General features: G+C 34.7%; 1 protein-coding gene and 1 pseudogene across 1 annotated transcript in view; one reads left to right on the forward strand and one right to left on the reverse strand.

Moving 5' to 3' along the window:
- ABCD2 (ATP binding cassette subfamily D member 2) overlaps window positions 1-27,114 on the forward strand; it is a 68,114-nt gene that overhangs the window by 2,519 nt on the left and 38,481 nt on the right. The window contains exons 2-7 of the mRNA XM_059185646.1: window positions 3,216-4,479; window positions 6,033-6,213; window positions 15,742-15,863; window positions 19,372-19,540; window positions 20,196-20,290; window positions 24,330-24,475. Coding sequence (XP_059041629.1) covers window positions 3,541-4,479; window positions 6,033-6,213; window positions 15,742-15,863; window positions 19,372-19,540; window positions 20,196-20,290; window positions 24,330-24,475 — 1,652 coding nt within the window. The 5' untranslated portion in view covers window positions 3,216-3,540. The remainder of the gene's footprint in view (window positions 1-3,215; window positions 4,480-6,032; window positions 6,214-15,741; window positions 15,864-19,371; window positions 19,541-20,195; window positions 20,291-24,329; window positions 24,476-27,114) is intronic.
- Window positions 12,183-12,348, reverse strand: LOC131839963 (U4 spliceosomal RNA; annotated as a pseudogene).

The raw sequence follows: 27,114 nt of genomic DNA on the forward strand, positions 1-27,114 counted from the left end.
GCCTCTGTCTTAGGCTCAGGTCATGATCCCAGGGTCCTGGGATCAAGCCCTGCATCGGGCTCTCTGCTCAGCAGGGAGCCTATTTTCCCGCCCCCTCTCTGCCTGCCTCTCTGCCTACTTGTGATCTCTCTGTCTGTCAAATAAATAAATAAAATCTCAAAAAAAGAAAGAAAGAAAGAAAACCACATGAGAACAGAGTAATTTGGAAACTATTACTTATTTTTAATTTTCATTCATTTTCTAAGATTATTCTCCCCCTTAAGAAAATTTTAACAGTTTTCCATACAAACACATGTAAAATTGAGACGCTTGAGTAGAAATTAGGCTGAATTTTGTTTAGTTTAGTAACAAGTGATTTTTTTCAACATCCTTTTTCTCACTTAATTTGGAATTCAAAGCAAATTAACATTATCTTTGTTTTAACTGAATATTGCCAGTATAAAAAATGAAAGAAGTATCTTGACATTCTTTGTTTCTTACTTAAATGGCATATATTTCCAACTGGAATTACCTTTCTGGTTTTCTTTCTTTTTATTTTTTTTTATTAGATTTTTTCTAAATTTATTTATCCAACAGAAAGAGAGAGAGATCACAAGTAGGCAGAGAGGCAGACAGAGGGGGAGAGGGAAGCAGGCTCCCTGGCCCAATGCGGGGCTCGATCCCAGGACCCTGGGATCATGACCTGAGCCAACAGTGGAGTTAAATGGTTTTAGTTAGCCTGTACTTAAGGGGCTCAATATCAAGTCAAATCTCACAATGACCTTTTCCCCAGTTCTAGTAACTAGCTTTAAATGTTGCTTGTACACAATTCTAGCAACCAAATTTCTATCTTATTTTCCTCATATCTACATCCTCATTCTAACAAGTCTTTCACTCCACACATTAAAATCTTGCTCCTGTACCCCAGCCTCAGTACCAGTTTGTAAACTGACCTACCCATAATTATGTGTGGGCCTGTTTGGATCTCTAATGTTCTTTGCATCTAGATTCCCACTGCACTGCTCCTTCTAGGAAATGGCTGTCCTCTGCCAGTGATGTAAGCCACTTGCCTCAACTACCAGCTGCTTTCTGACCTACATCTACACATGCCTCTGTGTAGCATGCTCTGCCTGGCTGAACATCCTCCTGTCATTCCCACTTAAGTTTACCCTGGCCTTTCACTTGTCCTGTCACAGTGAGGAGATGAGATGTAAAGAATTAAAATTTGTAAATGTCTGACACCCTATTTTGGTACATAAAAAGCATAAGATTAAGAATAAAACATGTTGAAAATAATCACTATAACACTATGATCTCTACATACAGACTTAGTCTTAATGAAATGATTGTGCCTGCTAATATGGCCAACCATCAAAGAGACTTGTAGAAATTTGCCACTCGTTCATTATACATTTGCTGAATGGAATGCAAACAAATGAAAAGAGACCTGTGATGATTCTTAGAATTAATATAGGTACACGGGGAAAGAGTTTTTAAAGTTTATGAATACTGTTACTTATAAAAGTCAGAATAGTTCTTTACTCATAGTCAAATGAATAATGAAGATCATTCAACACTGAGACCGGTTTTATATTCTATCAGAGGGGTTGGCAAACTTCTTCCGAAGGGAGTGAGTTAGTAAATATTTAGGCTCTGTTTCACCTACTCAATTCTGTCACTGTGGCTTGAAAAGTATAAACAAGTAAATTAAAGGGTATGGTTATGTTCCAATAAAACTTTATTTCTAGATGCCGAAATAAAAATTTCAGTAAAGTTTCATAACACAAAATATTACTCCTCTTGTGATGTATTTTCTTTTTAGAGTTTAATTCTTTATTTGAGAGAGAGCAAGAGCACAAGCAGGGGAGGGACAGAAGGAGAGGGAGAAACAGGCTCCTGGGAGCTGGGTCCCAGGACCCTGAGATCCTGACCTTAACCCCAAGGCAGACACTTAACCAACTGAGCCACCTAGGAGCACCTCTTTTGATGTATTTTCAACCACTTTAAAATGTAAAATCTATTCTTGGCTCAAGGGCTGAGTTTGGCTCACTGGTTAGTTTGTAATTTGCTGACCTCTGTTTAATGCATATTTTCCCAGACTTTCAGATGACTAAAATGTGTATGTTGTGTATGGGGGAGGAGCACATGGGAAAGAAAAAATGTTTTTGCATATTTGAGAATATACCCATCCTTACCTTAAAAAAAAAAAAGGCCCTTTACATTGTTTAAAATATGTAGAATTTTCTTGACTATTTAGCAGTGTAAGTCCTCCATTCATGATGTACAGAGTTTTTCATTAACACACTTGGCTTTTATCAAATAACCAAGATGGAAATGGGAAGTAACCAGAAGATTATGTCTAAGCCTAAACAAAAGAAACAAAACGAAAGCTTGAAAAAGACAAAAACAAACAAAACTCTTGAAAAATAAGTAAGGTTCTGGAGAAGTTATTTGCACCATCTAACTCCAGTTGGATTCCCAAATAGTAACTTTTGATTATAGAGTCACATACCTCCAAGTAACAACTATCTAAAGGACACTAGGAGATGGAAGAAGTGAAATATTGCACTGGTTTAACAGTCACATTGTAAATAAATACGTTCCATTGCTAAAAATAGCAGTTAAGGGGCTGGAAGATTTTTATTATTATAAGGACAAGTAAACACTGGGATGAAAGTACAGCAAATAATTATTTTTTTTTATAATACAGAAGACTTACATTTATTTACCAAAAACAAAACAAAACAAAAAACATACCCTCAACCACAGCTTGTGTTATAGGTTTTGGGACTTCACGTGCTATCACAGAGAGAGGAAAACAAAATACCCCAGGGAAGGGGAGCGGCACCAAAAAACAGACCTAAGTATTTGCTACTTTGTTCTTTCCAGTGCCCTCCAAACTTGTCACTTTCTTCTCTCTCCGTTTTAGATTCATTGCATATCCTTTTCAGATTCTTTTTACAGCTCCCTAGTTCCTTCTCCTTCATCTCGTTTTATAGCTCTTGAAAATCTCCCTTTCTTTTTGCTCTTCCGCTTATGGTACCTACTAAAACCTTAGAAAAGAGATGTAGATTCTAAAACTTCTGTGGGCTTCTAAGTGACGCTGAGCATGCTCAGTAGCTAGGTCAGGTTTTGTCGCCAGCAGCTGCCCTGATTCGACCTCTCCAAAAATAGACGTTTAACTCTTTGAACGCCTGTTTAAAGATGTAATTCGTTTTGCTCTCTCCTCATTCAAGGTTCAAAGGGAGGCAGCGAGGATTCCAAGGTCCCACCGCTCCCTCAGCCAATGAGGAGCCTGAGAGGGAGGAGCCTGGGGCGGCTCGGTGCAGCTTGAGCTTCTGAGGGATTCATCCCCGTAGATGCCGTGGAGTCTGAGCTCTGCTGCATCTGTCACAGCAGAGCAACATTAAAAACAAAAACACAAAACAAAAAACAGAAGAGGAGAAATGCTGCAGACTATGGAACGCTGTAGGACTTTCTGAAACATTTGCCGGGGATTCCCGTGGAGCATGATCTTTTAAAAACCAATTCTTTTCGAAGCCTGTTTGGGTAACTGGGAAAATGACAAATATGCTAAATGCAGCAGCTGATCGGGTGAAATGGACCAGATCGAGTGCTGCTAAAAGGGCTGCCTGCCTGGTGGCTGCGGCATATGCTCTGAAAACACTCTACCCCATCATTGGCAAGCGTTTAAAGCAATCTGGCCACAGGAAGAAAAAAGAAGCAGTTTATCCGGCTGCAGAGAACAGAGAAATACTGCATTGCACCGAGAACACTTGTAAAAAACCTTGTCCTGGAGTTAACGCAGATTTTTTCAAACAGCTCCTAGAACTTCGGAAAATTCTCTTTCCAAAACTTGTGACCACTGAAACAGGCTGGCTCTGCCTCCACTCGGTGGCTCTAATCTCAAGAACCTTTCTGTCTATCTATGTGGCTGGTCTGGATGGAAAAATCGTGAAAAGCATTGTGGAAAAGAAGCCTCGGACTTTCATCATGAAATTAACCAAGTGGCTTATGATTGCCATCCCTGCCACCTTTGTTAACAGTGCAATCAGGTACCTGGAGTGCAAACTGGCTTTGGCCTTCAGAACTCGTCTGGTAGACCATGCCTATGAAACCTATTTTACAAACCAGACTTATTATAAGGTGATCAATATGGATGGGAGGCTGGCAAACCCTGACCAGTCTCTTACTGAGGATATTATGATGTTCTCCCAGTCTGTGGCTCACTTATATTCCAATCTGACCAAGCCTATTTTAGATGTAATCCTGACCTCCTATACGCTTATCCAGACGGCTACATCCCGAGGAGCCAGTCCTATCGGGCCCACCATATTAGCAGGACTTGTGGTATATGCCACGGCTAAAGTTTTGAAAGCCTGCTCTCCCAAATTTGGTAAATTGGTGGCTGAAGAAGCTCACAGAAAAGGCTATTTGCGGTATGTGCACTCCAGAATTATAGCCAATGTCGAAGAAATTGCCTTTTACAGAGGACATAAGGTAAGATAGAAATTAAGGTGATGAGTGAAATGTGAGACTCTTCCAGCTGCCACTGCAGTGCTAGATACCATCTGTTGTCCTGTTGATGGACCCACTTCTTTAGCGTTTTAGATTTCTATGACATCTAAACCTATATTGAAATATATGCTTCCTTACCTTTCTAATTACAAGCTGTTCAAGAACTGTGAAGTGCAAACTTCTCTGAAGATTCATGGGGATAAGATTTTCAGCAACCTGAAAAAGCAGTCTACTTCCCTCAGCTACCCAAATATGCTCAGAATTCTCTCCAAAGCATTTGCCTAAAACATAAATTCCAACTGGTTGGTCTTAGCATTAGAGGGAAATATTTGTTTGGAAACTCAGTAAACACATTTTCACCAGGATAGAAAATTTAGGATGGTATTCTTGCTGTTGTTGTTGTCATTGTTCCTTTGTTTTTCAAGAGGGGGGAAAAAACCATGCTTTTATGTGAAAGACATGTTTGACAGTTTTGCATGTCTGGTCAATGGAGTGACCTCAGTCCTCAGAATTGCAGGAGAATGTGTCTCACAAATAGCATTTGCATTAGTCTTAGTTAATGTTCAGCACCATAGTTTGAGACAAATAAAAAAAGGCAGTGAAATGAAATTTTGCCTAGCTTTGAGGGAAAAACTAAGATTATAGAAGAAATGAGGATAAGAAAAGGCGTTCCAGAATGTTATTTTTAAATATTAAAGATTTTCAACATTAAGTAGGTCCCTAAAATAGTTAGCCTAATTACATAAGCTTGCAGTGCATTAAAGTAACTTCAGAATATTAACTATGATGGAAATTTTTAGGTGATCCATTTGAAATCTTAATATAAATGAATTTGCAAATGAAATATTAGGGAATTCTAAAGCTAAAAATGGTATTTTAATTACCAAAGAGAATCATTTAATTTTTGAAGCTTCTTCAATTATCAAAAAAATTTTAAAGTAGTAGCATCCTGAAGAAGAAGATTTAAAGCAAATATAGGACTTCTATTTCCACTTGAAAATTGGCCTCATATGATTAATATACTGATTGGTCATTCCTCTTGACTCATTGAACTCAGTGATGTAAATTACAGCATGCCGTAGGCTTCCTGCATTTAAAACAAAATCCAGTAGAGTTAGTTCAAAAGTGGAGTCTAATTACACATGTATGTGTCATGTTTTTATTTTTAGATATTTTTGGTTCAATCAAAAAACGATAAGGTTCTAACATTGTTTATTCTTTTACAGGATATTATTTAATTTTAATATCTTATACATATCATTTTGAAATCATGATTATAAATCACTTATGTGTATTTTATACTTAACATTATATTGACTATTATGTTTCTTTAAAAATAATACAGGTTACCCAAACTAGATAATAATGCTTACTCCTGATAGTTATCTGTATTTATTACCTTTATAATCATAGATAATACTATACTAAATAAAACAAAATAGTATGTTCTTATCTTTTAAGAAAGTCCTCAAACATACACTATTTAATTTTATAGCTCATACTAGGTTAATTCTTATCTCTTTTTCCCTCCATAGGTAGAAATGAAGCAACTCCAGAAAAGTTACAAAGCTTTAGCAGATCAGATGAACCTCATTTTATCCAAACGTTTGTGGTACATCATGATAGAGCAATTCTTGATGAAGTATGTTTGGAGCAGCAGTGGACTAATTATGGTGGCTGTACCTATTATCACTGCAACTGGCTTTGCAGATGGTGGTAATGACATTTATGCTTAATCTCAAGTATATGTTTAAGATTAGTTCTCTTGAAGGTGTCACTGCTGGTTTTGTGTGAGTGAAACTGTGTCTGCAGTCGTTATTCTATGGTCATTACTGGTCAGAAAAAACTCACAGACCTTGAACATCCAATAATAAGATCAGCTATGTTAAAAAAAAAAAAAAAAAGACAAAGAGCTCTAAACACCTTTCTAGCTCTGAAATATTTCAGAGATCTCTGATGCAGTGTTTCTAGGAGGTCACCTTGAGCAATTTTAATTATTCTGCCTAACACACAATGATTCTCTAGTTTGCACTTAAATTCATAACAAAATAATACCTTCAAAACGAGTATTATACAAGTTCTCCCCATGTGTTGTAAACTTCAGTTCTGCACATTCTATAACTGGATTGGTCCTGACTTGTGATTTGAAGAACTGGTTGACTACATGAAGGAACCAGGAATATTATATCAGGGAATGTTTCATGCCATAGAACAAGGTCTCCTCTACTTACAGGTAATACCAGTAGCAACCTATGTAGCATGACTTAGTGGCACTGTGGAGGTAGAGGTTAGCAAGTTGCAGGCATCTAATTCTATTCTATTACTATTTCAGTAGTTTTTCCCAACATTTTCATCCTTTGGAATAACTAAAAAAGATAAGGGCAAGAAGGACAACATTAAAATGTTGTATAAAAACCTAACATGGGAGTTCGGGTTGTAATTGGCAAGGACGGGGAGAATTAATTAAAGGAGGATTGTTTTCTCTTCTTCTTCCAAAATATTCTTCCTCCTCTTTAAAAACCACTTGACCAAAATTGGCCTTGGTGTGGAAGGCGCTAGAGAAAAGCATGGGCTTTGTAATGAGACAGAGATTTGCTCAAATCTTGGCTTTCCCTCTTCCTGCCTGTATCCTCTAAGTCATGTTAATTAAACTTTATAAAAATCAGTTTCCCCATCTATAAAATGAAAATCAGAAAGGCTACTTCAGAGAGTCATTGTGAGGATTTAGTAAAATAATATTTAGAAAGTACAGAGCATACTTTTGCTGTTCTTGATCTATGGTGACAATTATTACCTAGAAAACAAAAGACTAATACTAATAACAGTGTGACAGAATCCACACTATATTACAGTTATTTTAGGTACAGAATTGAGAATCAGTAGTTATTTGTTTGAAGTCATCTAATAAAAACAAAGACAAAATTACCTTTTCTTTAATATATTGAAACTGTGCTTCAATGCTTTACCCAATTCTTACAAAAATATTTGTCAAATTTGAGTCATTCTTAACCTAAAATTGTTCACTTTAGTAAATTAAGATTTGTCCGTCCTTTGTGATGAGTACTATACATACACCAAATATATTCTACATCATAACTCTCTAATAGCTAATGTATTAAGACTGCTGGGAAAACTAAATTTCATCTATTTTCATACTTTATTTTTTAAAATAATTTTATTAAGTTTATATTGAAAAGAGCATTGTTAGTAATAATATTTTTAGATTTAATCCTTCCATAATGAAATGATTATTTTTTCAGAAGAGCATTAGAGAAAAAAAAGACACACTTAAAAACCTATGGTCTTAAGATTAGTTTTACTAAGAAACTTGACAAAATCATCAGATATTCATAGTGAGTCTCTTTAAATTTATGAATAAAAGTTTCATACATAATGTATATTAGAGATAACCCCAATGACAAGATTATGGTGTAGTTACGTTATTCCTTGGAAGCACTGGTCTTATTAGAAAACCCTGAAGTATTCAACATAGAACAGAGAAAATGTAGCTATTAATGGTGACAAATTAACCCCACTGGTGACAAATTAACCCCACAGAGACAAGTTAGAAGTAAACAGTGTGTGCGAAGGATCTAAAAGTCTTACTTCTACAGGTGATGTAATAAGATGTTTAGAAATAAATCTTATAAATCCTGAAAATATCTTATTAACCTAAAGAAACATTAAAATTTTAAATAGAAATTATGATAATAATTACATTTATGCAAATGAACAAGGTAATTCTTAAAGCTTCCTTTAGAAGAAAATTTTATACAAAGAGAAGCAATAAGACAATTACATAGACAAAAAGTAAATTCATATGTCAACATTATGAGAGTACACTTCAAGATCTTTTTTTTTTTTTAAATATTTTATTTATTTATTTGACAGACAGAGATCACAAGTAGGCAGAGAGGCAGACAGAGAGAGGAAGAAGCAGGCTCCCCGCTGAGCAGAAAGCCTGATGCGGGGCTCGATCCCAGGACCCTGGGATCATGACTCGAGCCGAAGGCTGAAGCTTTAACCCACTGAGCCACCCAGGTGTCCCCACTTCAAGATCTTCTATAATTTCTTAAGTTACTACCTGTTTGCTTATCATGTTTATGTGCATATTTTTACTAAATATATTTGACCTATAATAATTTAACACATGAAAATATTAAGTTACTATTCTACTCGGATAAAATTATTTATTTTTTTAGATAATGATATGTCTTTGACGCTGTAGGTCTTGGAATTACATACCCTATATTATTATTTTTTTTTTTTTTTTTAGAGATTTTATTTATTTATTTGACAGAGAAATCACAAGTAGGCAGAGAGGCAGACAGAGAGAGAAGGGGAAGCAGGCTCGCCGCTGAGCAAAGAGCCCGATGCAGGGCTCGATCCCAGGACCCTGGGATCATGACCTGAGCCGAAGGCAGAGGCTTTAACCCACTGAGCCACCCAGGCGTCCCATACGCTATATTCTAATGTTGTCTTCAATCTTAATTTACACATATGCCCTGCGTTGTCCCTTATGTTAGAGATGAACCCAGTACATGATACTGTGTATTTTAAGGCAAAAATACATGGAAAAAAAGTGGGTGAATAAAACAGATATGGCAAAGAGAAAAGGAGAAAAAGTAGAATAGATAAAAGAAATAAAAGAATAGAGAAAGAAGCAGGCCCCTGCTCAAATTTTGACTCTGCTGTTTAATACTTATCCATCCTTGAGAAAGTTACATAAATTTTTATGTCCCAGCTTTCCCATCTTAACTATAGGGATAAGAATATATATCTCACAGAATTGTTAGGAAATTATATATAAAGCATTTAATGTGCTTTGAAACAGTCCTTGATGTAAAGTTGAAACTTAGGTGGAAGCAATTGTTAATATTTTTATATTCCTACTGTGTGGGTACTGGAGTCAGATTTTCTGGGTCAGATGCTGGGTTATTTTCTTACTATGTAAGGCTGTGACTATGGGCAAATCATTTAACCATTTTGAGCTTCAATTTTCTCAGTTCCAAAATGGGGGAAATTATAGCAAGGTAGTTACAAGGATTAAGGAAGATGGCATGTGTGAAACTTAGAATATTGCCTGCCTCATAAGAAAGGCTCAATAGATGTTTGCTGGCATGGTTATTGTAGTTAAAGGAGCAAGGCATTTGGAAATGATTAGCAAACCAGAGGTAAAAACGCCAATAGGAGGAAGAGCATGCATAATTTTTTATTTTTGGAGGAGATAAGAAAAATGGTTCTACAATAGTTTTGTAATACTATTTACCTACAACTTTAAGTGAAATCTTATGGTAAGGACAGGATTATGTTTATATTTAAGTTCCCATTATGAAATTGCAAATGGAATCATGCTATTTTCACATGAAAAGAGGAGCTTCCGAGTCATCTAGTGTGGAGCCCCAGAATTGCACAAATGGTTAGTGGAAGCATGAAGGATAGAAGACACCATATAATTCCTAGTGCACTGCCTTTTTGCCCTTCACAATGCTCCCTCCATATTACCTGCATTGGAAATTGCTCTAGAAGGTATTTAACTTAGTTTGACACTAAGTAATCATGTGACCAAATGGTTGAAAAAGAGGCACTGGAATGGTTAATTATGTATATTTTCTATTTTGTTTTTTATAAGGTATTACCCTCTTTATTTTATATTAAGAGAGAGACTGAAATTATATGAAGAAAATAGTTACCTGGGAGATATCATCTCAATTTTTTTAATTTAAAGTATAGTTAACATAGTGTTATATTAGCTTCAGGTATTCAATATTGTGATTCAGCAATTCCATCCATCACCTGGAAGCCATCAAGCAAAGTGCACTCCTTAATCTCCATCACCTACTTCACACATCTCCCTCATCTGCCTCCCATCTGATAGCCATTCAAGTTAAGAGCTTGTTTCTTGGTTTCTCTCTCCCTTTCTCAGTCTTCTTCTTTTTCTTTGCTCATTCATTTTCTTTCTTAAATGCCACTTAAGTGAAATCATATAGTATTTGCCTTTCTCTGACTGACTCATTTCAATTAGCATTGTAATCTCTAACTCTTGTTGTTGCAACTCAACTGTTGTTGCAAATGGTAAGATTTCATTCTTTTTTATGGCTGAATATATTCCATTATGTATGTATACCACATCTTTTCTATCCATTCACCAGTTGATGGACACTTGGGCTGCTTCCATACTTTGGCTATTGTAAATAATGTTGCTATAAACATAGGGGTGCGTGTATCCCTTTGAATACATTTTTTTGTATTCTTTAGGTAAGTTCCCCTTGCTGAAGATTACTAGATCATATGGTAGTTCTACTTTTAATTTTTTGAGGAACCTCCATACTGTTTTCCACAGTGGCAGCACCACTTTGCCTTCCCTCCAACAGTGCACAAAGGTTCCTTTTCCTCTACATCCTTGCCAACACTTGTTTCTTGTGTTCCGGTTTTAGCCATTCTGACAGATGTGAGGTGATACCTCATTATAGTTTTGACATGTATTTCCCTGATAATGAGTGATGTTGAGCATCTTTTCTGTGTCTGTTGGTCATCTAGTATCCCCTCAATTTTTTTAATGTTATAGGCCACTTTATATCAAGAACAGTTCTGGGCAAGGCGAGAGAAAGCTGTTTATAGGTCCCTCCTGCCACTATCATCACCTAGTAACATGGGTGATGTTTTTTATTCCTAAAATGTACCTCTAATAAGGCTATATCCATAACTCTTGTTGTATTAGTGTTTCATATTCTAATGTAAAATTATTGGAATATAATTTTATATTATGGGTCAATTTGAATATACTTCTCCTGTTGACCAATTATTATAACAGTAATTAGCAAAACACATGAAAGATATACTTTTAAGCTATAATTAGCTATCCCTATTACATAGCTATTGGCAGATGGAATTTTTAAAGTATAACATATAGGCCATAAGGACCCAGTTGCTAGTGTACCACTCAATGAACTGCCACAAAGTTAACACATATACATAATCACTAGTCACAAAAAATAGAAACATACCTTCATCCCAGAACCCCTAGCTCCTTCCAGTTTTATCCCCATCCTCAGTCCACTATTGCATCCCTAACTTATTCCTGCCCCAAACATGCTGCAGTAAAGGTAATTATTTTACTAACCATTGATCAGTGTTTGCTGGGTTTGAAACTTGTATAAATAGTATCATACAGTATGTATGAGAGTTCTAGTTGCTCCACAAGCATTTGTTAATGTTTGATATCAGTCTTTTTCATTTTAGTGTTTCTGTGAGTGCATAGTGGTACATCATTGTGGTTTTAATTTAAATTTCTCTGATGACTAATGAAATTAAGTACTTTCTATTTGTTTACTTGCTATTTGGGTAGCCTTTCTTATGAAGTATCAATGATTTCTTTGTTCACTTTTAAATGGACTTATCTGTTTTTTTTCTTATTGGTTTCAAAGCTCTTATGTACTCTGTTATGTGACTTTCATCAGACATACACACACACACAAATACCAGTTTTCCCATTGTATTTATACTTTTCAGTCTGTTAACAGTGTATAAGAAGAGTTCATAATTTTAACATAGTTCAATTTATCAATCATTTTTTTTGTGTGGGGTTAGTGGTTTTATGCCCTGTTTAAGAAATACTTGCCTAATCCAAGGACATAAAGATAATTTCCTATTTTATCTTCCAGAATTTTATTGGTTTTTTCATTTCACATGGGGATCTTCAAACCAATTAGATTTGATATTTATATATGGTATGAGGTAGGAGAAGACCATAAGTTTTTGCTGAGATTTGTCAAGGTGATAGTTTTCAATTAGCAACTGTTGCACCTGGGATAAACCTCATTGGTTAGGATACTGCCATTGCACAAAGCTTGAGATTTGTCAAGATGATAAGGGTAAAGTGTAAATGAAAAGAAATAAACTCAGGTTATAAGTCCAAAGAAAAATCACAGACGAATAACCAACTTTTTTTTTAACTTTTAAAAAATTAATACACTTAATTTTCTTAGAGCAGTTTTTAGCTTATGGAAAAAAATGATCAGAAAGAATTCCAAATGTCTCCTCTCCTCCACAGTTTCTCCCATTATTTACATCCTGTATTTGTGTGGTACATTTGTTACAACTGATGAATCCATATGTATGCATTATTAACTGAAGTGCATAATTTACGTTAGGGTGTATTTCTTTGCATTGTACACTTGCATGGGTTTTGACAAGCGTCTAATGACATAATTTTAGTTCCTAAATCCTTTCTCACCTTTTCAGTGAGTAATAGCAGATGTCACCATTTTCAGTACAATACCTTTTATTAGTGGAGCTGGAAAGTAGCGGTAAGATGGGCAGAATGTTAAATATTATATCCTCAAGTGAGAAACATTTGACAAAACGTTTAAAATATTTGGTGAGGAAAATAAAATGGGTTGACCTATGATACAAAATAAATGAGTTCCTGAGGCCATGAATTTATATTCTGAAACTAAGGAATCTGGTTTTTTCACAGAGGTTATGCAATTGACTGTTGAGTGCATGACAAAATACTACGGGCACTGTTCTCATAGTACCTGCCAAAAAACAACCAGTAGAAAAAAAGTCAGATGAAATCTGTTCACAGCGATTTGTAATTTTGTTGCTAAAAGCATGAAGAAAGCCCAGTAGGCATTAATCTGCCAAAGCAACATGGAAAGTACCATGCCATATCAAATATAAGTCCATCTGTGCTCATGTTTCTCCTTCTTAACAGAGGCTGTCGATGCAAGCTGCTACTCAAACCCCTTTTAACCCAAATTCATAAAATGCCATAATTATTTTAGATCATCAGTCAGATTCTCTGTGAGCCAAAACTATTCTTAGAACTTTAACTGACACAGCAATTCATTATTTTGGTAGTTTGCTGAGAATCATTTGGTAATTTTTTTGTAGCTATCTAAATTTTATCACACACTTAAATGTATTTAAGAATATCTATGTTCTATTCTCAATCTATTTATTCAGTCACATTTTTCACTCCTCACTTCTACCAGCACTCAAAACCTTTTTTTTTTTTTTTTTTTTCATTCTTAGGGAAACTAACTAACTTCAAGGGAACTAAAGGTAGTTTGCAAAGCAGTGACTGACAGTAGAACGAGGAGGGGCCATACTGGACTATCATAGAAGGTCCCCATGAACATATGGTGATTTTGATGCTCAAACGAAACTTGTGCCTGACACCACCCATACTGTTACATGACAAGGCTATTTATCATTCAATTGACATTGCTTCAAATTTCCTTTTTCTGTGCCATTGCTTATGCTGTACTTGTAGTCTCTTTAAAATTGTACATAGTCTTCAAGGCCTTTCTCATAGTATGCTCCTCCATGAGGCATTCCCTGTCTCTTGCAGCTACAAATTATTTTCTGCCTTCTGCAAACACTTCACATTAACTCTCTTCATAGACTGCTCTCAACGGTTAGTTAGAAATTTGTCTTCTCTTTCTTACCAAACCATGAGGCCCTTAAGGAAAGAGTCTGAAAATCACATTTATCCTTATATATCTTATAACACCTTGCCTAAATTCTTGCACATCTAGTTGTTCAGTAAATATCTGCTGAGTGAATTCTACCTTATATTATGCATGGATCCCTTCCCAACTCAGCTGAGCTGTCTATAAGCAAGTAAAGGTAAAAGTAGCTGGTAGTTCTAGGAGGGCACAAGTTAAATATCTGCATTGTTATAGAAAAAAAAACAACAACAACAACTTCCACACTGAGATAAACCAGAAAGAAATATATATCAAAAGGGGCCTATGGCTATCTATATCATATCATTCTAATACTTTCACTAGTTTACAGTATTTAATTTAGAACTTTGTAGACAATTTATAGAAGAACCAAATAGAGAATCATATTGATGGGAAGTTTAAAGTAATGACTGGGGAGAATAATTTAGAAGAATAAGACTGAATTGAGTAATATGCAATAATAATAATAATAATAACTAGAGAAAGTAATACTAGCTAACATTTAGAGAACTTATTATGGGCCAAGGGTTGGGCTACTACTTCATTTGTATTTCACCTTTAAGCCCCACAACAATCCTTTGAGATAGAATTGTTTCAGATATTAGTATTAATTCCCTCATTTACACATGAAAAAATAGGTATAGAGAGGATAACTGGCTTGTTCTACTTATCTTACCATTTGTCAATAAGTGGTAGAGCCTGGATTCAAACCTAGTCTAGGGGCACCTGGGTGGCTCAGTGGGTTAAAGCCTCTGCCTTCAGCTCAGGTCATGATCCCAGGGTTCTGGGATCAAGCCCCCCATCAGGCTGTCTGCTCAGCGGGGAGCCTGCTTCATCCTCTCTCTCTGCCTGCCTCTCTGACTATTTGTGATCTCTGTCAAATAAATAAGTAAAATCTTAAAAAAACAAAACAAAACAAAAAAACAGTCTAACTCCTACTCTTGACCATAATTCTGCATTGACAGAAATTTAGGATGTTCATCTACCTACCCATTTACTCACCCATGCATTCATTCAGTATACACTGAGGAGTACCATGTGCTAGACACTCTGCTTGGTACTGGGAATAAAGAATACAAAACATAGTCTTGACTTTTAAGGAATTTATAATCCATTGGAAAAGCCAGACAAGGTTTTCCACTCAAACCTATATTAAAGAGTTAACTTTAAGGAAGAAAGAACTAGGCAAGAAAGGAAGGAAGTATTTTAAACTCAGAAGAAATGGTATATGCAAATACCAAAGGATAAACAGAATATTGCATGTTTGAGGTGCTGTGGAATGTAGGGGCAGCTTAGGTGAAACAGATGAACTGAGTCTAGATTATGAAGGTCAGCTAATCTGCAGTTCAATTGAAAGAACCACACTAGAAATATTTGCTTATATTCCAGTTATTAATATTTTTTTGACCAAATCCATAGTATTTTATTACCTAACCATAAGAGGGGTAGAGAATTGGGCGCCTGGGTGGCTCAGTTGGTTAAGAGGGGTAGAGAATTGAATTTGGAAAGGGTTAAATGAATGCTAAATGAAAATAGATTTAATTTTTAATTAAGTGTATTAACTCTCCTCCTAGAAAAATAATAAAACAAAAGGAAGCTTTAAATAAAATCTGGTACAAATACTCTATTTTCAATAATTCATTAAATTTCTAGGAAATTGCTGATACTAATGAAATATTTACAATGTGGGTTTTTTAGCTGCAATTTCATTTGTAAAAAGAAAATAGTTCACCTGAAAAAACTCAATAGTTTTGTAATTTGCTTTTAGATCTAGAAGATGGCCAAAAACAAGCTATGGTTAGTGAACGGACAGAAGCCTTTACCACTGCTCGAAATTTACTGGCCTCTGGAGCCGATGCTATTGAAAGGATTATGTCTTCATACAAAGAGGTACTGGTATATCTTGTTGTCTATTTGATTAAAATGATACATATGAAAATCAAGAAAAATGTAAATTATCAGATATACTTAGCAATTTGGAAACATATCTTTTCTCTACTAAAAATTCCTAAGAGTATAATCAAGATAAAGGGCAGCAACTCCCACATGTATTGCTGCTAATATTCTAGTTTTTACACTCTTAATTGCTCTTAATTGTAACTCCTCTTTTTCTGTCTATAGTATGACATATTTGTTTTCTGAAAAAGTCTATTAGGTATGGATTCTGGAACCAGAGCACCTAAATTTAAAATCTTGCTCTAGTATGTGCAAATTATGTGAACTTGATCAAGTTTCTTAATCTGTTTGTCTCCTTATCTGTAAAATGCATATAATGTAGCATTACTTGGTAGGGTTGTTGTGAGTTAATAGATGTAGGATATTTAAAACAACACATATTTAGAACTCAATAAGTATTAGCCAATAATATATACCTTGCAGACTTTTACTCATCCTTCATGTCAAGTCAACCCTCACTGACCACATCTAAAACCTTCTTGTGATTCTACTGTCTCTGCAAAGTCTGGGTCTTCCTTCTCTGTGTTCTGGTGCAATACCATGTTATAATTGCCCACCAGACCCTGAGAGGAAAGCAACATCCATTTACTTATCTTTGCATTTTAATATTTGTTTTAATGTGTGGAATATTGTATTTGGTCAAGAAATATTTGCTGAAAAAATGGTAATAAGATTTGCAGATATCAGAGGGTTAAAATTAGAAATTATTCATTTCTGCTATTATATGATATTCCCATGACCAGTTATTTTCACCATTAATTACTCTTGTGACTTTTGTATCAATATGAATCGCCGGAGCATCATTGTAAATTCCTCTGCCAATTAAATCATTCTTGAATAGACCATATGAAAGAGTAACAAAGTTTGTGATTTGCTCACAAAATTTTTAGTGTCCTTCAACAGCTGATTTATCCAATTGGGGCTCCTTAAAAAAGTAAAACCAGGGTGCCTGGCTGGTTCAGTTTGTTAAGCGTTTGGCCTTAAGCTCAGGTCATGATCCTAGGGTCGTAGGATTGAGCCCTCACTGGGCTCCCTACTTGTGGGGAAGCCTGCTTCTCCCTCTCCCATTCCCCCTGCTGTTCTCTCTCTTACTGTGTCTCTGTCAAATAAATAATTAAGATTTTTACAAAAAATAAAAATAATACAAATAAAAAAGTAAAACCAATTGTTTAGGGTCACATACCAAAACAACTCCGTTTTTAAAAAAATTTTTTCAGTGGCGCCTGGGTGCCTTAGTCAGTTAAGAGGCTGACTCTCAGAGTCTGCTGAGGTCATGATCTCAGGATCCTGGGATCAAGCCTTACCACCCACCCACACCTCCCCACCCCTATGACCCCCACCCCTTGCCCAGCCCTTGTGTCTGCTGCAACTTCAACCTGAGAGTTAGATTCTCTCTCTCCTCTGCCCCTGCCCCTGCTTGTGCTCACACATGCTCTCTTTCTCTCTAGCTCTCTCAAATAAATAAATAAATAAATAAATAAATCTTTAATTTTTTTTTTCAAGTAGTAATTTTGATAATCTATAGATAGAGTTTTAGGGATAGTTTTTTTTTTGATGTAACAAATCCCTTATTAAAATTAAATGACAAATCAAAATTTTATCCATCTCATATTAAAATACTTTGCTATCTAAAATATTTCACAGTCAATACTCACAGAAAGAATATTGACCAGTTTTTCTATATTTCTATATCTAATACAAGAAATAATTGCATTTTGCTTTATTTTCTGGGTGTACTTGGGATCATAGAATGCTTACTTCCTAAGAATCTTACTACCACCGTGACAGCACAGGAAAGCCCCAGGCCTTCTCTCGGCGAGTTCCACAGGGAACAAGATCTCTTTTCAGAATAAGAGTCCCAGGGCAAACTCCCTGCCATGTATACCAAAGTCATTTGGCCACAGTCACATTCTCCGATTTTTTGAGACGCTCTGCCCACTCCATCCTACATCCTACTGTATTAACTCATTGCCTCCTGCCTTTCTTTGACCCGTGCATTTAGTTTTTGGATTTTTTTCTCTATGCAAATATATTTACCCCAGTTTCTTTTGAATCTGTGTTTTGTTAATTCTTAGCTGTTTTCCTCCACTAGGGAACTAAAGAGATCCTTCAAGATAACACTTTAGAAATTACCTCTTAAATTGTTACAACATTAATATATAGAAATGCAATGCTAATGACAGTGGAGACATGCAGTGGAAGGCTTTTGATAAAAACACCTACTCATTTATGGCTTCAGTCTTGCACACCCATAAATCTTACACAAATGTCAGCATTGTATTGTATTATTCCACGGTTTGTTAGTGACATGCCTTGCTTATTGGTGCCAATTTCCTGGTAAATATTCCTAAAAGGGAATGGTTTTTGTGTTTTCCTTTTCACTGAGGAAGATGGTCTTCACAGGAGATGAGTCAGCTTTCACATTACCCTGATAACAAGGTGTTCTTCTAACAGAAAAACAGCAGGAGTTTTCTTCTAAATTGGATAACTGGCAGAATAAGAGCAAGACCCCATTCTACTGAGCCTTATGTACTAAAGCAGAGATTGATCTCATTTTATAATCTCACCTAGAATAAAAGTCATATTTAATGTTTTTCTTTGGCCGTACATCATGTTTGGCTTGAAAAGAAGCTGAGCTGTGGGATTTGGACTGAAAAGGATTTGAATCTTTTCACTGAGCTTACTCCCAATATTGATATCCACTGAGGGGTATTTCCTTTGGTAAAGTTCAGGAATGTTGACAATCAATTAGACTCAGAAACATTCATTTCATGATAAGGAAAAAAATGTGTTTTTCTTATATTTAAAATTTTCTGTTTTTTTTTTTTTTTTTTTAAGATTTTTTATTTATTTATTTTACAGAGAGAGAGATCACAAGCAGGCAGAGAAGCAGTCAGAGAGAGAGGGAGAAGCAGGTTCCCCGCCAAGCAGAGAGCCCAGTCCCAAAACCCTGAAATCATGACCTGAGCCAAAGGCAGGGGCCAACCCACTGAGCCACCCAGGAGCCCCAAATCTTGTTTTAAATTGAAAAAAAAAAAAAAGATGTCAAAACAAAGGATCATTATGACATTAAGTTTTCACAAAATTTCTAATTTTCTGGAAACGAAATTTGTCATATAAATGGAGCTAAATCAGAAATTTGACTGTTAGAAGTCACTAACATTCAAAATCTTTACATTTTATTTTGAACCCTGGCTTGAACGAATAATTTTTTACAGGTTTTGTAATTCCAGTCAAACTGACATCGACACCTTGCTGTGTTTCTCTCTTGGTTTCTCTCTTTTACTGTTAATTGTGATAGTTATCAAATATATTTTTCTTTCATGTAGAGTAAAATAAGATCTGTAAGATTAAATCAGGAAAGCTGATAGGGTTGCCTATCTTTTTTAAAAAGTCTGTCTTGAATATATTAACTCTATTTTATCCCCTCTGTTGGTTTTAGATCACCGAATTAGCAGGCTATACTGCTCGAGTGTACAATATGTTTTGGGTCTTCGATGAAGTGAAAAGAGGCATTTATAAGAGAGCTGTTGTCATGCAAGAGTCTGAAAGCCACAGCAAGAATGAAGCTAACATAGAAGTACCCCTCAGTGATACACTGGAGATCAAAGGTACTGAATCAAATGTTTTAAATTTTCCTATACTTAAACATTTACTTTAGCAACAGAACCAAACATTTCTGGAAGATACCTTTTTTCATTTACAAAGAACAAATACTTGCTTATTTAAACAGTTCTTCCTAAAATTAGTGTTGCAATTTGAGGAGTGGTGACTAACATTACCATAAGAAAATTATGCTACTTGTATTTAGGACAAATTTCTAGAATTATTTTTGGAAACTGCCCATATGGCAGAACAAATTGTTTGCTTTTAAAATTCAAACACAGAATTAGAGCTAACATCTTATTGTTCTTCATCCTTCCATGTTTTTAAACTTAAGTTTGGTTATCACATTTTTTAAAATTGTACTCTTCTTTGCCTTAATTCCCTTTTTGCTGTGCTGTATCTTTTTTTTTTTTTTTTAAATAAGAAAAGTCTTTAGTGAAATAAGTAATTGTAAAGAATATGGCCTGGGTTCCATCAGATAGAGTTTATCTCATCTTGCTCTCATTATGACATTGACATTAGATTATTGTAAAATCATGTTTCTGAAAAAGATTTTCCAAATATATGCATCAGAATGTCCACATTTACATTAAAATTTGCTCTAGATGTAGATGCAACGTGCAATTGCTTTTATAACTTGAACTATTCCTTAACTTTTAGGAAGAGTTATTGATGTGGATCATGGAATTATTTGTGAAAATGTTCCCATAATTACACCAACGGGAGAAGTGGTGGCTTCCAGGCTAAACTTCAAAGTAAGATGATATTCAAGAATCTTCTGATTGTTGCCATCCCACTAATACAAAACAACTCAGAATTCATGTACCTTATGTTAAATACTTGGAGGAGCGTATGGAAAGGAGGGGAAATCAAGAAAGGTATGCACAGTGGCTCAATTACAGAAGCAGTTACTTCCTCAGAAAGCAAAGAGAAAGAGAAATTTGATTTCTACTGCTTTTTTGCCAGGTTGAAAATCAAAATTTCTCAGTGCACTGAGGGCCTGTACAAGGTAACTTCTGGGAACAAAAGAAAAATTCCTCAGAAATTAATATCTGGAAATAAATTTTAATTTTTTCCTTATAGGGATGACTCAAAATATATAAGCCTCTACTGTAATATATTTACAATATAGGGAAAGAGGTCCTTAGCAAGTTTACTTCTGTTATTGTATATTACCTAAATTCAATTTATATTTCCAATAATCACATCTTCCATTTGGAAAAAAAGAGAAGATTCATGGATTGACATTTAGTTTTTAATTTTGTTGAAAAGAAGAGATATCTTTTTATTTATTGTTCTATGTCTTGATTGCAAAAACCAAGATGTAAAAATTGCTTAACAAACCTGAAGCCCTAAGTTAAAGCATTGTACAATTTAAACATACATTTTGGAATTCAAGTTACAAAATAATTTGCAGATAAGCATAAATGATTATAATGCAGGCATTTAAGCGTAGTTCAAAGACATGATTGGACTTGGTAACAGAATCATGAGCATGAGAATACATGTACAAATTATTTTAGTATGGACCTCAGTATAGGTTTAATTTAAAGGATGGGTTTGCAAATGAATAGGAGTGCTGGAAGATGATAAATACTGAACATAGGGAAATTCTGCGTTAATAAATATGAGAAATTGTGGGTTTTTAAAAAGATTTTATTTACTTATTTGACAGAAAGAGAGAGATCACAAGTAGGCAGAGAGACAGGCAAAGAAAGAGAGGGAAGCAGGCGCCCTGCCAAGCAGAGAGCCCGATGCAAGGCTTGATTTCAGGACCCTGAGATCATGACCTGAGCCAAAGGCAGAGGCTTAACCCAATGAACCACCCAGTCCCCCAAGAAATTGTGTTTTAACTACAACTTGGTTAGACTTTATTTTTCCATTTATAGACCTACAGACTGATTTAATTATTTGGATCTGGTCATGAGTACCTATTAGGTATAATGATGTACCATAATCTTAAGTAGATTTGAAATAAAACGTTTGAAGAGCCATGCATGGAATGTTTAATTACTTATTAATAGTTTGTAATTTATAATTTATGAATTTTTATATGGAATTTGTCAGGTTAGACTTTGTAATATCAATTCTCATTGCTCCATTTATTAAGCACATTAAGTCTTAATTCTGCCACCTACTAATTGCATTATTGTGGACTTATCACACTCTTCCTGTGAAAAAGCTCAGGGCTCAGTGTATTTTTTTATAAAAAAGTAAATTTTAGAATACATAATCTAAGAAATATATTATGAATTTTGAACTTCTACAAAGATACACGTTATTATAGTACACTTTATGATAACTGGTATTTTTCTGACACTTATTTAAAGTGTCAGGTCCCAAATGTAATGAAAGTTCTGTTTCCTCTGTATGCATTGACAAATAAGCAGGTTTCTAGTGGAAAATGTTCTCAACCTTTTGTAGATATTGTGGAATTTAAAAACTGTTTGGAGAAGAAAATTCAATGAATGTGGGAATTATTTTTGCCTCAGACTTGCTATTTACTAAACATGGGAAAATTTATGCCAGTAAAATAATTTGAATGTGGAAAAGGCTTCAATTAGGACTCAAAATGTGTTAAATATCTTAGAATTCCTGAGAATGATGCTTTTAAAATATTTTATGAATATGCCTTTTGCCATGGCACGTACCTTTAAAAAAATCATTTGCGAAGTATTGATGCTTCTACAAATTACATTTCCTTAACTAACTTCTCTCTAGTAAAAGAGCATAGCAAGTCACAAGATTAATTCTTTTGGGGCTTTTCCCAGGATTTTCAAACTTTATTCTATTAAAATAGCTTTTCAGTTTGGCTACAATTAGGGAGAAAAAATACCTATAGTAAAATGTTAGACTCAAGCTTACTCCCATCTTACATCCTTGGGGTAGCTGTGTCCAGTGTCTGAAATACTCTTCTAGCTCTGACTGGTTTTCTCTTGTCACCCAGGTTCAGGAGAAATATAACCTCCTCAAAGAGGATTTTCTGACCACTCAATCAAAAGGAGCACTGCTCACTACCGCCACTGCCACTAACCCCACAATGCCACCATCTTTCCCAAATGCATCTTTCTTCTTTTGCTATTAGAATAGCATTTATCACTAACTAATTTTTCGTTCATGTCTTTTTTTCCATCTTTCCCATTGAAATGTAAACCATGAGAACTGAGAGTTTGCCTTGGGTAGCCCTATATCCCTTGTGCCTAGAAGAATGTCTGGCACATGGTAAATAATCAGTGTTTACAGAGGAAATGTCTAATTATTTAGATGGAATATATATATCAACAATTTTTGGTTTACATATACTTATTATAAATTCTGTCATAGAATTCTATTCTCTTAACCCTATCCCAACCCTATTCTTTCCCTTCCCTTCCTCCCTCTTTCTACCACCTTCTTTCAACAAAAAGTTTTCAGCTTATGTTATATACGGTTTGCCGACATGGAGTGGACTCCTTATACTGGCATAATCCAAATAATACAATGTTTTTCATCTTTGAATTTTCAGTATGATATATTCTATATCATTAATACTTAAATATTTGTATCGATATTATACAAAGCTTTATCTACAAGCATACTGTAGAGTTCTGTCCTTCATACTTTTTTTTTTTTTTTAAGATTTTACTTATTTAACAGAGAGAAACACAGCCAGAGAGGGAACACAAGCAGGGCAAGTGGGAGAGGGAGGAGCAGCCTTCCCACTGAGCAGGGAGCCCGATGGGGACTTGATCCCAGGACCCTGGGACCATGACATGAGCCGAAGGCAGATGCTTAACAACTGAGTCACCCAGGTGCCCCCTGTCCCTCATACTTTGATGCTGTATTCACTTTTTAATCACCATTACAAAATATCATTTGTTCTTAGAAATGTTATCATTGTTCTTAGAGCAAATTTTTAAATGCTGTTCCTTTTCCTTGTTCTTTCTAATACTCTTCAAATACCATACTAAGACAACTTCCTGAACCTATTGGGTGGAATGGGAACTCATGAAATTCAACTGTTTAAATTTAAATGACAAAAAAAAGGAAAATTCTAAAGAGAACCATCCAGTTGATAATGGATAAATGACTTCTGACATATATATATATATATATATATATATATATATACACACACACACACACACATACATATATATAGGTTTTAAATTCATTCCTAGACATAAGACAAAATTATAATCCTGTTGCTTTCCTCTGTCTTGGTTTGGTAAATGTATTTTCTCCATCTGTGAATAAAACAGAATTAGAATCATTTCATCTGACTGATTATGGGCCTTTGTGACTGTGTAACATTTCAGACTGCTGAAGTATAAAATTAAGCTACCCAGCTGGATCTTAGAATAGCTTTGTAGCTAATAACTCCAACTGACAAATACAACAGAGTTCTATTTGAATTCAATATAAATTTAACCAAATATTAAAATAAATAAAGTAAAATTAAATGTATTTTAATTAAAAATTTTATACTTTCTTATTTCCCATGTGGCTGTGTTTCAACATATGTGTGTAGTATCTGATGACAAGACCTCAATTAAAATTTTAGAAAGGCAGTGCTCATTCCAAGAAGATTCATTTCCTTTGGAGTTGGATTATTTTATGATGCTTTTAGTTTTAGTTTCAGTTTTAGCTTCAGAGCAAAACTGGAAATTCTCCATCCTGATTTTTTTTTTTTTATCCTTGCCCTCCCTGGGTTATCATGTGTTTGAAAGTTTTTAAAAAATGAATCACTTTTAAATGCTGCCAAATGAAATCATTTTTAAATATAGCAGTTTATCATTTTATTTCTTACTTCAGGTACAAGAAGGAATGCATCTTTTGATAACTGGTCCTAATGGTTGTGGGAAAAGTTCTCTCTTCAGAATTTTAAGCGGGCTCTGGCCTGTGTATGAAGGAGTCCTCTATAAACCACCTCCCCAACATATGTTCTATATTCCACAAAGGTAGGTACATATTTTATATCATGAGAAAATTTCAGTTTGCTTTTGAATTATCTTGATTCCTTAAGCTCCTCAGTTTATAATCTTTAAACTTGTTTTCACTGAGAGAAACTATTAAGAAAATAAAATTCAGTTATTCAAAAAAGTTTCATTATTGCTTTGATTTTGAGAGTTTCCAGGATAAAACCACTTCTTTTTATTTTCACATCTATCTAGATATATGGAGCATTCAAAGACCATAGATGTTAGTCTCAAGGAAGAGCAGCCTAATCGAAGGAATGATTTGATTGCTTTAGATGTCAGATTATCTCTTCTCACAGACAAAGCTGTATTTGTATAGTATACCAGTCTTTTCATCAAACTGTATACATTCATATGTTCTAATATTGTTCATTTGTATCTGAAGAGCCTCCATAAAAGTCTTTATTACAGTTATCTATATTATTAATTAATAATTTGAAACTACCTTAATTTAAAAAATTACAAATGAGCGCAAAGTAAGCATAGAGATATTTTAAAAGAATATTGTTTCTTTTGAAGTCTTTAGCCATCCTTCCTTGTAATAATTTAGGAACATCTAAATACAAAGTTATATTTGAGAATTTGGAATATTTATTGTGGGTGAGAGAAAATGAAATTTGAGGAAGAGGCACACTCATGCTCATCTTTTCCATCTGTCATCACCCTGGGCTAGGTGGACATCACAGAGCACTCCTGTATTAGATGGCTATTCTGTGGAACATAATAGAGCACTTAGACTGGAAGTACAGAGACAGAACAAATATAAAACTTACATCAAGTAAGGTACTATCACATGTCTTTCTTGCCCCTTTTCTCTTGTCAAAAAGTGTTTGTACCATCCTGCTCCCTGGTCTAATTTTTAGACCATATGTTATATTTAGGAACATGAGGGTTTGTGAGGTTCTTTGCTTTAAAGTAAAACTTATGTTAGTAGTAGGAAGCTACTTCAAGTATGGGAGAATGAATTGCACTGGCAATAAGAAAATGTTGGATGTGAGCAGTGTCATGAATTCTTATGTTTAACATAAAGTAGATAACATTTTATGACACCAGAATCATTGTCTCTTCCTCTGTATGCTTTTGGGAAACCTTTTGAATCTGACAATTAAATTATACAGACAATGCTTAAGTTTCAGACATTAATGTGTTAAGTAGACTGATTTTAAATTTTTAATTTAGGTTATAAGGTATAAAATCATGAGGAAAATATTCTGTCATAGAATTCTATTCTCTTAATCCAAATAAAATCATATATATAAATTTTATATTTTTAGCTATTTTAAATTTCCTAGATAATATGAGAGATACAATTCTTGAACATAGCTGTGACATGAGCAATACAAGATATTTCCAAGGAATAAAAAAGTACATAATCCTATAAAATTATCCTTCAGAAATTAAGGAGAAATGAAGTCTTTCCTAGACAAACAAAAGCTGAGGGAATCCATTGCCACTAGACCTGCCTTATAAGACATGCTGAAAGGAGTTCTTGGAATTGAAATGAAGGTAACTTGTAACATGAAAAAACATGAAAATAGACAGATACACCAGTAAAGGTAAATATATATAGTCAATTCAGAATATTCTAATATGACAGTGTATCAACCACTTAAATATAAGTATAAAGGACAAAGTATAAAAATAACTATAAGTAGTATAATTCCAATATAAAAAGAGAAAAGTTGTGATGTTAAAAACTTAAAAGAAGGAGAGTGAAAGGGTAGAGAGTTTGTATGCAATTGAAGTTAGGTTGTTAACACAAGGCAAAAACCCATAGTAGATTCATAAATAAAGAGAAAGTTATCAGAGAGAGAACTACTATGGAAATCACCAATTCACAAAGGAAAGGCTACAAGAGAGGAAGAAAGGGGCCAGAGAACGCCAAAAAAAAAAAAAAAAAAAAAAAAAAAAAGTCAGAAAACTGGCTTAGTTTGGCATTAGTAAGTTCTTGACTATTAACACTTACTCTAAATGTAAATGGATTAAATTCTCCAGTCAAAAGGCATAGAGTGGCTGGCAAGATAAAAAACAAGACCCAACTCTATACTGCCTATAAGAGACTCACTTCAGCTTTAAGGACACACACAGACTGAAAGTGAAGGGATGGAAAAAGATAGTCCATGTAAATGGAAACCAAAAGAGAGCAGGGGTAGCTATGATTTTATCAGACAAAATAGACTTCAAGTGAAAAATGTTAACAAGAGACAAAGAAGGTCATTATATAATGATAATGGGGTCAATTTGTCAAGAAGATACAATAGCTATAATATATATGCACGCAACAAATGGAGCACCTAAATATACTAAGCAAATACTAACAAATCTGAAGAAAGTTATGCAACTATACATTAATACCTGGGGACTTTAGGACCCTACTTTCAACCACAAATAGATCATCCAGACAGAAAATTAACAACAAATATTGAACTTGAACCATACTTTAGACCAAACAGACCTAACAGACATATATAGGCATTCTATCCAACAGCAGCGAAATAGATATTCTCAAGCATGCATGGAACATTCTCTAGGAATATCATATGACACAAAAGAAGTCTTAGCAAATTTAGGAAGATTGAAATCATACCAAGTACTTCTTTTCCCATTACAATGGTATGAAA

This window comes from Mustela lutreola, chromosome 8 (assembly GCF_030435805.1).
Source record: "Mustela lutreola isolate mMusLut2 chromosome 8, mMusLut2.pri, whole genome shotgun sequence".
NCBI lineage: Eukaryota > Metazoa > Chordata > Mammalia > Carnivora > Mustelidae > Mustela > Mustela lutreola.